Raw genomic sequence first — 13,993 nt, 5'->3', positions numbered from 1 at the left:
TTAATTGCATCCATACTGATTAAACGATTTCGCTCATAGTCCAGGATAAATAATAAAATAATGTAAAATCCTCGATCGCAAAGATTATGATTAACATTTAATCGGGAGTATATGCAATCGATAAGGTTAAATGTCAAGGCGAGATCGCCAACAAAATTATAAACTTTGCATACACGCCCGAGAATTACGAGAAATGTACGCGGGAATTACGGGCGCGAGCGATAAAAAATACATGCGCGCAATTATTAAATAATTATTTAAACCTATCCGTGATATTTTGCCGGTACACGTCCGAGTGTTTGAAGTAAATGTCAAATGGGGCTCGACATGGTAGGCGCGTACATGCAAAGAGTTCGTTACACTCTAATTCCAGCGATTCCCTCGCTGAGTGACACGCATCGCGTGCACATTAATGATTAGCTTCGCGATTACACAACGCACGTAGTCACCTATAAAACTCGAGCATGCTGAATAATATTCTTTTTTACATGAAATGGTTGAAAAAGGGAAATCAAAACTGAATTTTCCATATTTACGCGAAAGCAAGGATTTTCGTTTCTATTTTATGATATTTTGATATCCATATAATTTAATGCAAATTATTAGCTTATTATTATTTCATATAATTGTGTCAATAGATATTATTGGAAAATTTTGATAATAATATAGGTACATCGAGTACAGAGTTAAACCGAGGATCAAGATAATTTTGTGATAAATTAATGGCGTCATTTATATGATGAATCTGTCATCAGATAACTTGCAAATTACGTTAATGCGAGCATTTCGATTTTTCCATAATATAAATTGACGTGAATAATTCAATCATTATTAATATTCTATAGTAGTCTGAATAGAATTTTATTCTTCAGTCGCGCGCAAATATTTGTTCAACAATTTTTATTCACAATTTTTGCAAAGCTCTTTGTAGCTGAAGCAAATACTTGTGACATTTCAAACTCCCGCAATTTTTTTAATGCGCTAAACCGTCGCTATACATTTACGGGTTTGTATATACTAAAATGGCTTTTTCCTGCCATTTTGTTCACAATTTTAAAAAATATCGAAAATTCGCTATCGCTTCACCGACTTTTAAAATCAGGTCTCGCGGCACGATGAAAGTAACTTTTATCGTTGAACGTTTCGCTGACCGAGAAGCGCCAGGAAAATGGGCAACACCAGAGGTAGTATCTAGGTCGTCCTAGGTCACGTGGAGGTCGATTATCCGACGGTATCACATATGGAGAAGACAAGAGAAGCGAACGAAGCCGACCCTCATCTACCTTAATATTTCGTGTTTAGTCCGTTTCCTTAAATGATTTAAGTTAAATCTGTGTCACTTTTTGCGAGATTTTAATGGAAGTCCGCAGTTTCGGTGAACTTCAAATCTTCACATTCATTTAGACTGTTACTTTCGCTAATAACATTTTCGTGCACAAAATAAGTCAGGTGACGGTTGAATATTTTTCGCTTAACGTGTAATTATTTTCTCACGCAAGCGTGAGAAGTTTAAAATTTTTAAACAAAAAATTATTTCTAAGTATTATTTTCTGAATATTTTTTTACATTACGTTTATACAAAATTTAAGAATATGTGGACAGGTTTAATGAAATCCTCGTGCATTTAAGAAGACTTAGTGTCTCCTTTTTTCCACGTTTTTTTTCCAAGATCGGTCTAGAATACTCCTTCACCTGGCCTCGATTCGGCGACGTCGCAATTGGAAAGATTCGCGTAAAAAACGCGTCGATAAATCACGATTAGCTCGGGAAGAAGGAAAAGTGAACCGAGCATAGAGAAGACAACGGAGAGAAAAAAAAGAAAAAAAGGACGTTATGGGAAATTCATGCGTCATTGTTGTCGGGACGAAATTACATTATCGCGCTGTTCGCGTAGCGAACCCATCGTGTTAGACCGGATGATGGGGATGGTAATTTATCGCGCGACATAAATTATGTATAACGCTGAAACGGCCCTCTTGGCGTGCGACGAGTTTGTAGTTACCTTCATATAACCGGTGCTTCTTGTCTTAAGTAGCTCAAACTTGGTCTTTAGCGAGCATTTGCAATCCTCGTGGATAGGATCGTTTCGCAGGGGAAATTATTATCGGACTACTTCCGAATTTCCGGCATAATACAAAAGACTTTCATCGATCGACTAAATAAATTAAAAAACACCAATATGCTTAACGATTTTATTTTAACGAACTATCGCTGATGCTTAAATTTACGAAAAACATATGTGTGTATTGTTGCACAAACTCACTATTATTTGCGCGAGTAAAAAAAAAATTAATGCGCTCGACAAATTATTTGAAAATATTAGCGTTTATCTGGAAAACCATGTAAAAATTGCGAAAAGAAAAGTATTCAAACTGTGAGGTAAGTAAATTTTCAATCCGAGATATCAATTCGACGCCAAGAATAAAAATAAAAATGATCCCAAAAGACCACCTGTCGCATTCTCGATATCGTTATCACTTTTTCTTTTGCACACAAATCGCGTCATATGCCGCGCGAACATGCTGGAAAGGAGATTGTGCAGTGCAACCGTTCTCGCGGAATGCACGTCTCATTCTCTTTTAACGACTGCCGTTAGTGAGAGCGATAAGAGCCCTCCCTCCCCCTCGCAACTTCAATTCGCGCGTAACTCATGATCAACGATTAATCTCGCGAAAATGACCAACGTTCTCTGACGCAGGTGCACCCATTGAATTTTCGCGCGATGCTATCTCGCATTGTGCCGCGCGTCTGCATAATTTATATTTAACGATTCTCCCCTCCGACGTAATGGATTCAAATTCAATACATATCAATGGTCGTGCCCGATAAATTCCCGTTCGTGAAACGCCTCTGGAAAATTTTAAAGTTGCCAGGAAAATCTCACTTTCAAAGTTTTCGAATATGATAATCTTCGAAAAGTCAGTCTTCAAAATTAAAATAGAATCTGTCATATTTTCGATAAATTCGACATTCTCAATATCGATAAGTATCTTAAAGCGAAATACAATAGATCAAAATATAATATTAACAAATGCACGAAATGTCCAATAACAGTGTTAAAGAAATGTAAGTTTTATCGAAATCCGATTGCTTAGGCGATTTTCGGAAACGATAGACGTTATCATACAGACTCATGTAATTTTCTGTAATTAAAACCATGTAATTAGTGGTTCGACGTGGTGGCGATGCGATAACGCACGGCGAATTAATTAACCTAATTCCCGAATTATTTATACGCGAGCGGGGCTGTTGTTATAATTGCGTGCGTCCGGGTCGATTAGTCGAGCGATCCGGACCCCAGCACGTTCGCACCGGTTACGTACAATTAAATGCCGGAAGGGGCAACGACGATCCGGATGTGTACCTCACTCCGCGTCGATTATCGAGCGATCCGGATGCGCGACCGCGAAATATCCCGCCCTATATCGGTTGCGTTATCGACCGGCGGCCGGCGATAGAAAAACATTGCACCCCGCGAAGTACGATCAATAATGCCTTTCGGTTTTTCACACCCAAGTGTCCCAAGGACGTCGGGTCCAAACGCGAGGAAACACCCTCTCTTCGGAGCTCTCCGTCGCACGAAGGACCTCTCGACGTCACCCCGCGGTCACGCGGTCTCCACAGAACCGAATAACGCGTACCGATGCACCGCACACTCGTGACACTCGCCGCAACTGTCGCGTCCGAATCGCCCACCCGCGAGCTCCGTCGCATGTCCAACTCTCGAGGCCGACAAGCTGCAAAGTCGCGGCAGAACTGTTTTGTCCACGTGTTGCGGATTGCGGACAGTCAACGGGGGCAGGGTAATGCAGACCTCGATCTTACCACGTGACAGACCGTAGCGAGACCGCGCGGCCTTCGAGGGAATCCCGGGATGACCTCGCGCTGTCTCTGCCCTCTGCCGGAGGGTGCAGCAGGCTACTCCGGGGGTGGTTGAGCAAATAACAATCCTCAATTACTCTAATCAAGATTTCAATCGAAACTACTATGACAGGGTCAGCTGGATTTTAATAAACGATTTAGAAATACAGAATCATTTAAAACCTCTTCATCAAATCTATTTCGTTCTAATTACAATTTAATTCAAATCAAATTGTTTTCGCCGAAATTCATGATAATTTTGAATAATAATTTCTTATTCTGATTATATCGATACGCGAAAATGTTCAAGTTGCGTGCAAAAAGCATGCTGCATCTAAGATTTTATGATTCGTTAACGTTTGTCAATACTTGTAGCACTCGGTAATGTGGAAGGTTTGTTCTCCAACTATTACCAACCGCAGGAGAGACTCGCGTTCATCGATCCTGTGTTAAGGGTGAGTATCTTCAGGGATGAAAACGTAGGTGGCGAACATTTCGAGCTCGTGCACGCATGCGCTACTCGTCAACCTTCGCGAGCAACTTTTCTTATCCATTACTTTACCTCATTTATGCCGAATTTAAATTTTAAAACAAAAAATAGACAAATTTAAACATTTACATAAAAATCGAACTCTCTCCCTTCTCTTCTTACATTTTTAATATTTTATATAAAATAAACGTCTAAATGTATGTCACGTTAAACAGAAGGGAGCATATTTTCTTTTATCATGACACACACTTACCTTGTTGAGCGTCTCATGACCGATGTGCGGGATACCGTCTGGATGAAGGATACGGTCGACCGAATTCAGCCTGGGAACGCCATCCAGTTGGGCCGCCTCTTTCAATTGGGGTGGCGACGGCGGCGGTGGTAATGGTTCCTCCACCCCTGTACCGTCAAACCTCGTTTTCTGCAACGGAGAAAGAAAACAATTTCATTATGTTATTATCCCGCACATCAAAAGGCCATAAAAACAACCGTCGCGCGTCGCCTTCTGGTATATATGTATAAATATCTAAACGGTCAACTTGGAGATTGCTTTTTGGCAATCGTGAAATGTGTTCCAATACTTTCCTATTCAACACTATAAGGGATATTTTTTCTCAATACTTCGAGATGATTTAATGTAATTTTCTCAACGTTGATCGGTTGCAAGATCTTTCCTGCTCCCAATGCGGAATCCCGTCGTTACGATCTAATGCTATTTTACGCTTATTTGCGTTGTTAGAACTTACGTGATTCCAGCAGCATTCGCAAACACCCCTGCCGTTCTCAAAGTTGCGCGAAATCGCATTATTTGCGCCACGATTGCTGGACGAACTCGGCGTTGAATTGGCGTGTCGCTTCGCCCTTCGACGTTTTCGTATTTTGACTGGCACAGCGAACATGTAATCACTGAATCGACGCCTTGAGTGACGTACGATCGACACCCAGTCTATCATCGTGCGAAAACAGTTCGGCCCCGCGCGTGATATTTCGAATATATATATATATTTTTTTTTTTGGTGTACGGTGTCCGTCAAAGTCCACTCGATTTGCTGTTGTGCAAATTTTAAATGAAATAAAAATGCTACATATAACGCCAGAGGAAGAAAAAGAAAAGCAAATTGAGACATGTAAATATCTGCTAAACAGTTACCCCCCCCCCCCAGGTGCGCTTCGTTAATTTTACACAAGTATTACGAAAACTATTACTCTATCTTTAACGCGAACTTAAATATTTTATTTTGATATATTTTTGAATCTAATTATTTAAATATTTCCACACGCTGTGTTCATATATGTTATATGTAATTATAAATTTGTTACAAACAGAAAATTAGCTTTTTATAACTAAACTTTAATTATTTTTTTCAATTCAATTGTTAGTATATTAAAAACAGTTCAACTGTTTCTCTCTTATTGTTAGTAATAAATTCTTGATTTAATTATTACTTCTATTTTATATTACACTTCAGAATCCTTACAAATTCACGAGACAAACATTTCAATTAGCGTTCAAACTTTTATACGTATTTCGGGCTTCAAGGTAAATTTTTGCGATTCGTTTAACCTGCTGCTTGCCGTTTTTGTTGGTTCGCGCTACTCGAACGAGTACTTTCAATTGGGTATCGCGGCCGTGCCCATCGTCGCTAGAGATCGATACCAATGGTGAAAAGAAAGTCAGGGATATATATGTCACGAATCAAATCCCCCTTTTTTCTCCGTTTCTTGTGTTCTGAAAGCGTGTTATAAGTATCGGGCTGTCTCTATATTCCTCCCTTGTTCCACTACATGCGCTTTATTCTTTCGACATAGTCACGTCGATCATTATTGTCGAGTGCACTCTCTGAACGCGAATAAAGATGCTGACAAGGATGTTGCGATTGAGCGCGCATTTGTGTCGAGAATCAACGCGGCGGTAAAAATAATATTCAAAATGCTAATTGGCGAAATGAATTAATCATTGGCACGGCATTTAATATAAATAATTCTCGAATAATTATGCAAAAATTACTTAACTATCGCACAGATAATACTACAATTCTGCGATAATTGTATGAAATAAAGCGTATTTTTTCAAGTGTAAGAAAAGAGAGAATACTAAACGATTTGTTGTTTGAAAAAGGAAATATTTCAAATTTTCAACTTCACATTTTTATTTTACCTGTTATTTGGAACGTGTTAACTATTATTTTACCTTTTAACTTTTGGTCGTAGTAAAATATTTCAAGCTTAATGTAACTATATGTATTTCACACGTGTATATTTTACATTTTACCGAAATCTTTACCCAAAATATTTTCATACTGACGGAAACTCGTGTAAGAATAGATAATTCGGGCGCACCACATGTTTGCTATGTTCGCGAGCATAATTTGCGGCACCAGCAAAGGAAAATTTCAGAGTGATTGAAGCGCTTACGGGCTTCCAAGAATACCAAACACCGCCGCATATTGTTTATGGAGGAACCGCGCGTGCGAGAGAGAAATAGTTTAGACTCGGTACTTCAGCAAGCAATCTCCATCAGCATTCTATTCCATGAAAACGCACCCCTTCGTAAATCCCTTGATTTCATATACAATATCACTATACTTCAATTCATCGTGTATCACGTTAGCGCTTTTCAGTATCGTCGTTCTTTTGCGAGAAGAAATTTTTTATATTCTTTTTTGTATGCGACGCACGATCTCGTGTTTTCATATAGCATTAGAAAAAAAACGGAGAGTTTTTACAATGACAGATATCGTTGGATTCTCTCGTTCAACCGGGAATCATAGACTATTATTTTTGTTTCTCTTTTATGACAATCTTCTAGAAAGATTTCTCTTCTTCCGCTTCATTCCACATTTTTTATCGAATCACGAGGTAACTCTTCCAAGAAAAACATGATCGCGTTTGAAAGCAAGGTCAATTATTTTTGATCGTGTTGATTAATAGATTCTTCTTTTTTCTTTATTCTGAATACGAACTGTATTATTTTGACGAAATCAATGGTTCGTTTCCAAAAATGATCTATGTTATATTTCATAAAATTAATATAAATATAGACGGAAAAACTTTCAAGTTAACGTTATTTTAATGTCGTAAGTCTTAAAAATGCCTTTAGTTTTATAAGTATAAAAACAGTTTTTAGTTAAAAATGATACTCCTAATCAAATTATACATTTTCGTTTGCTTTATATCACGCTATTTTTGACATTCTCACATATAGTCCATGTTCAACATTCTCACAATAAAATCCGTGTTCCAAACATCTCGCGAACACTTTTTCGGGAAATTACAATACAATATCGATGAGTAATTGTAATTAGCGGCGTTCATTAGGATAAATGATTGCACTTTGATCACACGATCACACGAGTCTTGGCTGTTTTTTGGAGCAGCCGACTTTATACCTCGGCGTGGAAGACGTCGGCGTTGGTACTGATGCAAAAGTGACCCGACGCTGGTATCAATAGCATGCCGATGCTCCCGAAGAAGGCGTTGCCGTCTAATTCTGACGCTGAAGCATCTTCGTGATTGGACGGCGGTCTAAAGGACTCTCCAAGAAGTTTCTCTTTTATCAAATCCAAAATTTTAAGAACCCGGATGATTAATTATATCGTCATGTGGTATTTAGGAAGTTCAATGAGTCGCGCCATTTATTTCGTGGCTCTCGACTGGCCACTGCTATTAAATCCGCGTTTAAGTGTCGAGTGGCCGCGACGGCGACGGTCACGTTACGCGCAATGTAATTCTCAGACGATAGTGATGCAATAATGGTTTGAGACCGATGCCCGAAGAAATTGTGTTCGCCCGCGAATTTACGTCCAGTCCGATTAAATTCTCGTTTAATTAAACTTCACGCGCACTACGAGGACGGCAAGATTTCCGACCAATTCCTCGGAATTGCATTCTAAATGGACAATCGTTTACAGCTCAGGTTTCATCGTATATTTTTTCTGCAGCGAATTTCATCTCGAAACACATAATTCGTATATCTCGCTCACTGATTAATTTAATTCAATGTATACCGCTGTGTACAATATCGCTCTGTTTTCTAACCGAGTTAATTAAAAAATAACAAAAAACGATGACGAACGTTCCAGCAGCTGGTTAAATGGCGATCAATAATAAAGTTCCGTTAATGGATTTTTTTTTCTTATGCCGCTGCAATGGCAGGCGGTATCGACGTTTCGATCATTAATGGATTAAACAAACCTCAACACAGCATCCAAGCTGGAAGTTAATCAGGTTACCTAAATCAAACGGAATGCGTCATAATGTAACCGCCCCCAGATCCAGTCCTGTTTCAAGCATTTCGTCGTATTCCATCTGTAAATACGCGGACCGCAAAACGGCATCAATAATGACGACACGCTGATTTTCAGTTTGGTTTACAAGCTGGGTTGTCGCGGCTATCGGTGCCGTCGTTGGTTGCAGCAAATAACGGCAACGGCCAACTTGGTTCGCCAATTAATGCTCAGTCTCGGGACAGAAAATTATGGAACCGTGAGGCCGCGGGCTGGTAAACAGCAAATTGCGTTTGTTCGATTTATCATTTAGCTTCACGCATCGGAATTCATTTCAGAGTTACTCGCGAGTGCAACAATACGCAAAATATCCTCGCGCGAGGTTAATTAACCGTCATGCACAGCCATCTATCGCGCCTGTCTTTTCACGAAATGGCCTCGCGGACTCGTTTTATTCTGCGAATCGGATGTCCATTACGAGCACAATGCCGGGGCACAATGCAGCGACTCGCAGCTTCAGAAAACCTTGGACTTGATAGGAAGAACATGAGGAGATAATCGAGAACCGCGCGATCGTGTTCTGAAACGAAGCGAGGAATTGCGCGGCAAGGTCTTGCGCCATAACGAAAGGCGAAAGGATGAGGAGCAGGACGGCGGAAAATTGCAGTCTGCAGCTGACGTTAAAGCGAATTAATTTATATGTTTATAGTTAACCAAGGTAAACTCCTTATCATCTTCGTTAAGAAACTCAAGCAAATGAATGCTCTTTTCATGTTAAACTTTAAGTGCGTGCTAAGCTCTTTGAAAGCAGCGAAAAAGCGGTACTTAATTTATGGCTTATATTAATATAATTAGTAGCAAATGGAACAAAAGGGCGGTTGGATTATACAAAAACGCCTTGAGCGTTAATTGCGTCGTTGGTCTTAATTAGCCGACATATTTCAACCAAACCTAGTCGTCTTAGTTTGAAGTTAATACGTGTAATTTATAACGAATTCGATTGAACGGAGTGCACATTAAAGCCGTCGTACATAAATCAATGTAAAAATGCATGTTTAATACAAATATATAAACGGGTTAAGCCGCAAAATCCCCATACTTTATTGTGCCATCTGGAAAAATTTATATTTTATCATTCTAGATATTTGCATTTCACTTTACACACAGATTAGTGTACAACGGCTTTAATATGCACCAGTGCGCACTGATATGCACTAATGCGTCCAACCGAATTTGCTATTAATTTGAACGAGCCTAGTTATTGTACACAATCGTGGAAGTTTACTGTAATTAAATTTTTCACGAAATAAGAGGTCACATATCTACGATACTACGATTCTCGTCGATAAAAATATATCGATATTTCGACATAGAAGGATTTCCGATGTAAAGAAGCCGATGAAATAAATTCGTGCTAGTTGTGAAAATTGTTGATGGCACCGGTGAAAACGCAATCCGTCGAGTATTCATCGAGATTTATGTGCGCCACGCACTGTGCATATTCATTCCGATTTCCGCGTGAAATGCCGAGACACGATAGATATGCATTAAATCGACGCTTTTATTTCCATGCTGAAAATATCGTTCGTTCGTCCGGGTGCTACTCGAACGGACAAGTATTACTACGGGACTACGATATACATATCGAAATAGATTTAAGTGATGATAAAAATGCGATAGGCACCGATTTTTCAATGGTGCGTCGCGTATCGTGCGGCCACGTACATGCAAATACACGCTAAGTTACGCGCGTGGTAAAATAAAATTTTTCGAAATAGTCATTCCATATTACACTAGCACCGCGAACATATATCATATTTCAACATTTTCGTGTTTTTAATAAAACACTACACTGCTGCTATTTTATTTCCACGTTCCGCTTACAACAAGTAGAACATTATATCGTTGTATCGTCCCTGATGTAAAGAGATGCATAAAAGATGCTCCCCACGTGTCTTCAACGATTAAGGCTGATAATAGATGTTTCAGAGTCTAAGCATATTTGTCTGAGATTTATCTAAGATTAATTAGAGATCGTATAATGGAATTTCCTCCCAACTAACCAGAAACGTAAGAACCAATTTTGATAAACTTAAAATTAGTCATATCTCAAGTACAAATAATTAGCTGTAGCGAAAAAATGAGAGAACGACATCAGATTACTCTAAATGAAGAATTTATCGATTTATAAATACGTTGATGTAAATGTTGTCTATTTCTTATTTTTTCAAATTTAATTTGATAGTTACCCATATTCCATAAGAAAATGAGAATTTTTGTGCAAGAAAGAATCAAAGATTTATTTCTCGGGCGTGAAGATCTACTTCGCGTTATCGACGAGGCTTTGGAGGTGGTTTTGAGCTATACGAATAGATTCTGGGCTGTGCTGCCACGAATATTTCGAACGAACAAGTTGGTAAGCCAGGGATCTTCCCAGGCACATTCAGCTGCAGAAAACGGGCTTACCGTTGCAAGCCTACGAACAATCATTACCGAGCTCTGCGTCAAATATGGACAATGTTTAATTGAGCCATTTATTACTTCACATGCACTGATCAATACATCCACACAAATTCTACAGGATACAAGAAAACATTGTAGCTAATTTGCAATTATCAATTATTGATTAAATTGAACAGCCTTAGAACGATGCTTCAGGACAGAAAGAAAAATGTTCAATGCTTCATTGGGAAGAAAGATTAACATTAAACGTATTCGTAAATCATGTTATATAACACTCACTATACGAGATTTCTTCACGAATCTAGTAGAACAGGTTTTAGCTTGCGATGACAGTACATGTCGCAGAAAGCACACGTGTTTTATATAAAGATCTGCAATTTACTTTCGCAAAATTTGCACGTTTACGAACCTGAGTCTCGTCTAGATTGGAGCCTGGAACGTCGGGACTGGCCGATCTGCGGCCATAAATGTTCGACAGAGTCTGGGTCAACGGCAAGGCGGAGGCTGGACCATCCTGAAACGATCAGATCATCTGAATAACATACCATTGTGTTTGAAGGAAACGCGTATTGCCAAATGGCAATCCCTTTCATCTCTTCACATCAGTCGAATTTCAATAGAGTTTCAAAATGCATTTCTTATTATCTACGAATTATTACTGGAAATTCGAAATCGTACGAAGACGTTGTTTAACAGTCGTTAATATCTCGCACGTCAAAAATATCGAATTTTAAATATTAAGTTTTAGTCCAATATGCTAATAACGTTGTAATAATATCGATAATTCTCTTAGCAATGCTGATTTATTAGTGAAAGTGTCATAGTAGGAAATTATTGTAGTGTTTCGCTCCTCGAGCAGTCGCGTGCGATAGTTTGAGATCGTCCTCGTAGCAAATCGTCGCGTGTGCCTTCCATTTTCTGGCGTACCTAACGGATTTATTTTATATTTTGTCAACGATTATAAACTCGCTATCGAATCATTCCAGATATCCGTTGTTGCAGCAGCTCAAACAGTAAACACTTAATATCTAAGCTATCAGGTTTCCCAACGCCGACCCGGAGAGCTCGGCGCGGATCGATCGCAACAAAACGTTTCTACCAGTGAGCAAAGAGCAGATGGATACAGGAAATAAAGCCACAAGATGCAAGGTCAATTACATACGAGGCTGTGTCGGCTTGACTGTTCGTCGCACATACGACAGCAGAGCACTAAGAGAGCCAAATTATTCATAGCGAACTTTCAGCATTTAGTTTAGTTTAGCATCCAGCATCGCTTTTATCTCCACCGAGGAGCGCCTTTGTCAAAGGTGCATCGTCGGCTATTGTCCTCGAAATTCGTTCGCTGCGTCAAAACGTCTCCCGATGACCTGGTTACCGCCTACGGTCGCTTTTCTTATTTATAGTCGTTGGCGAGATAACGAACGCCGCAATCTACTTTAAAGCGTGGGGTACTTACAATTATTACGACGAAAAAAGAACGGCGCAACAGAAATGCTCGATATTTAAATGTACATCCATTGAGAATGTTTAATCGCACTCTTCAGGGTATAGTCGAGTAATAATTGAACGGATTGCTGATTTATTAATTACATCTAGAGTGTATTTATAGGAAAGAAAGCAGTTACGGAACGAAGTTACTCGAACATGTTACTCGAACTCTGAGCAACAAGGCTCGACGTTATGGACACGTAGGAAAGAGATTGGAAGTCCAGTTTTGCGCCCGGTGTAGTCGATCGGATATGCATTCCTCGCACTCGCGGCAGTCGTGAGCGGTACCTAGAACGTTACCTCGACAATGTGAGTGTCACCGAATGACACTTCTAGCATTAATAAACGTTCTGTGTCTTGTTCGGTCCCAGTATTGCGCGCGTGGTATAAATAATACTGGATAACGTATACATGTGTGTGGGTATATGTGCTTGCGCGGAGATATGGTTTGGCTCATATTTCCGTAGCTCAAGATGTATCGGATAAAATTGAGAAGTAAAGTAGCTTGCACTAATATTTTATGTTCTCTCAGATGCATTCTCATACGTCACGACAGTATACGTACCGCGATGCAGGTAGTTTTATTTTTACCGAGCGAGAGTACACTACTCTCGCTATCGCGTGCGCCCGTGCGATTCCGGGAATTTAAGTACTCTTCTCTCGAGTACCTTAAATGCTGCATGCATGATCATACAATACAACTCTTAATATTTAAAAAATACCATAATTCCCTATGATGATTTTTTAGCAAAAAACACATCTTTTTAATTTTTTTCCCTAATATCTATCTCGTACTCTTCCTAATATATCTTTCTAATTTTGTTCCTAACACCTATCTCGTTTCTCTTGCGTTTACAACGCAAGTGAAATTCTAGAGCGTTCATGATGAGTGAAATTCGAGAAGCGTATCGAAGCTCTTTATTCTGTACAAAATAGGTACCTACACAGAGTGTACACACCACGGTTTTTTAACGTTGCATCCAAATTACGTAGAAAATTGGTTTTCCGGGACGGGAATATAATATTCTTCCCTGCGCGCGCGTTGTAATAAAATTTTTTCTCTATTTGGATTCGCGTGTTTATCGTCGGATCCCTCTCTTATAACTGGATTAATTTGTTGTTGCTAAGTAAAGGGAGATATATTGCCGGGTTTCGCGCCCGAACTTTCGAAAAACACGAGTGCTTCCTCGCGTTTCGCCGTGTCAGAAATTTGAGCCTGCGCCGCGGAAGGAGCTCGTCGAGATTAATCCATGGGCGGCTGAATGTTCGTAGTTGTTTATAACTCCGCGAAGTGGGCTGTAATGCACGTAAAGGATAATGGTGTGCGTCGAACATGAGCGCAGCGGAGTGCGTTCTCGATTACCTGCCGGCGCTTCCCGCCCGCCCCCGCGATTTTATGACGTCGCAATATGCATCGCTCCGATAATAGAGAGTAATCCTCCGGCGATGCGCATTCTACGGCTGA

General features: G+C 39.7%; 1 protein-coding gene and 1 long non-coding RNA gene across 17 annotated transcripts in view; one reads left to right on the top strand and one right to left on the bottom strand.

Annotated features, from left to right (window-relative positions):
* Dlg1 (discs large 1) overlaps positions 1–13,993 on the bottom strand; it is a 496,300-nt gene that overhangs the window by 181,951 nt on the left and 300,356 nt on the right. For 11 of the 16 annotated variants that reach the window (XM_071773514.1, XM_071773517.1, XM_071773516.1 and 8 more), the window contains 2 exons: positions 11,450–11,554; positions 4,605–4,772 (listed from right to left, as the gene is read on the bottom strand). In XM_071773514.1, coding sequence (XP_071629615.1) covers positions 4,605–4,772; positions 11,450–11,554 — 273 coding nt within the window. Of the gene's footprint in view, positions 1–3,323; positions 3,755–4,604; positions 4,773–5,097; positions 5,320–11,449; positions 11,555–13,993 lie in introns of those variants that run through there. The other 5 variants (XM_071773520.1, XM_071773522.1, XM_071773518.1 and 2 more) reach the window with 4 other exon arrangements.
* LOC139810201 (uncharacterized) overlaps positions 1–13,993 on the top strand; it is a 304,062-nt gene that overhangs the window by 53,794 nt on the left and 236,275 nt on the right. The window lies entirely within an intron of this gene.

Source organism: Temnothorax longispinosus, chromosome 3 (genome assembly GCF_030848805.1).
Source record: "Temnothorax longispinosus isolate EJ_2023e chromosome 3, Tlon_JGU_v1, whole genome shotgun sequence".
In the NCBI taxonomy this organism is placed as follows: Eukaryota; Metazoa; Arthropoda; class Insecta; order Hymenoptera; family Formicidae; genus Temnothorax; species Temnothorax longispinosus.
Note: the sequence above shows the minus strand (reverse complement) of the source record. Positions and strands in the feature narration are given on the sequence as shown.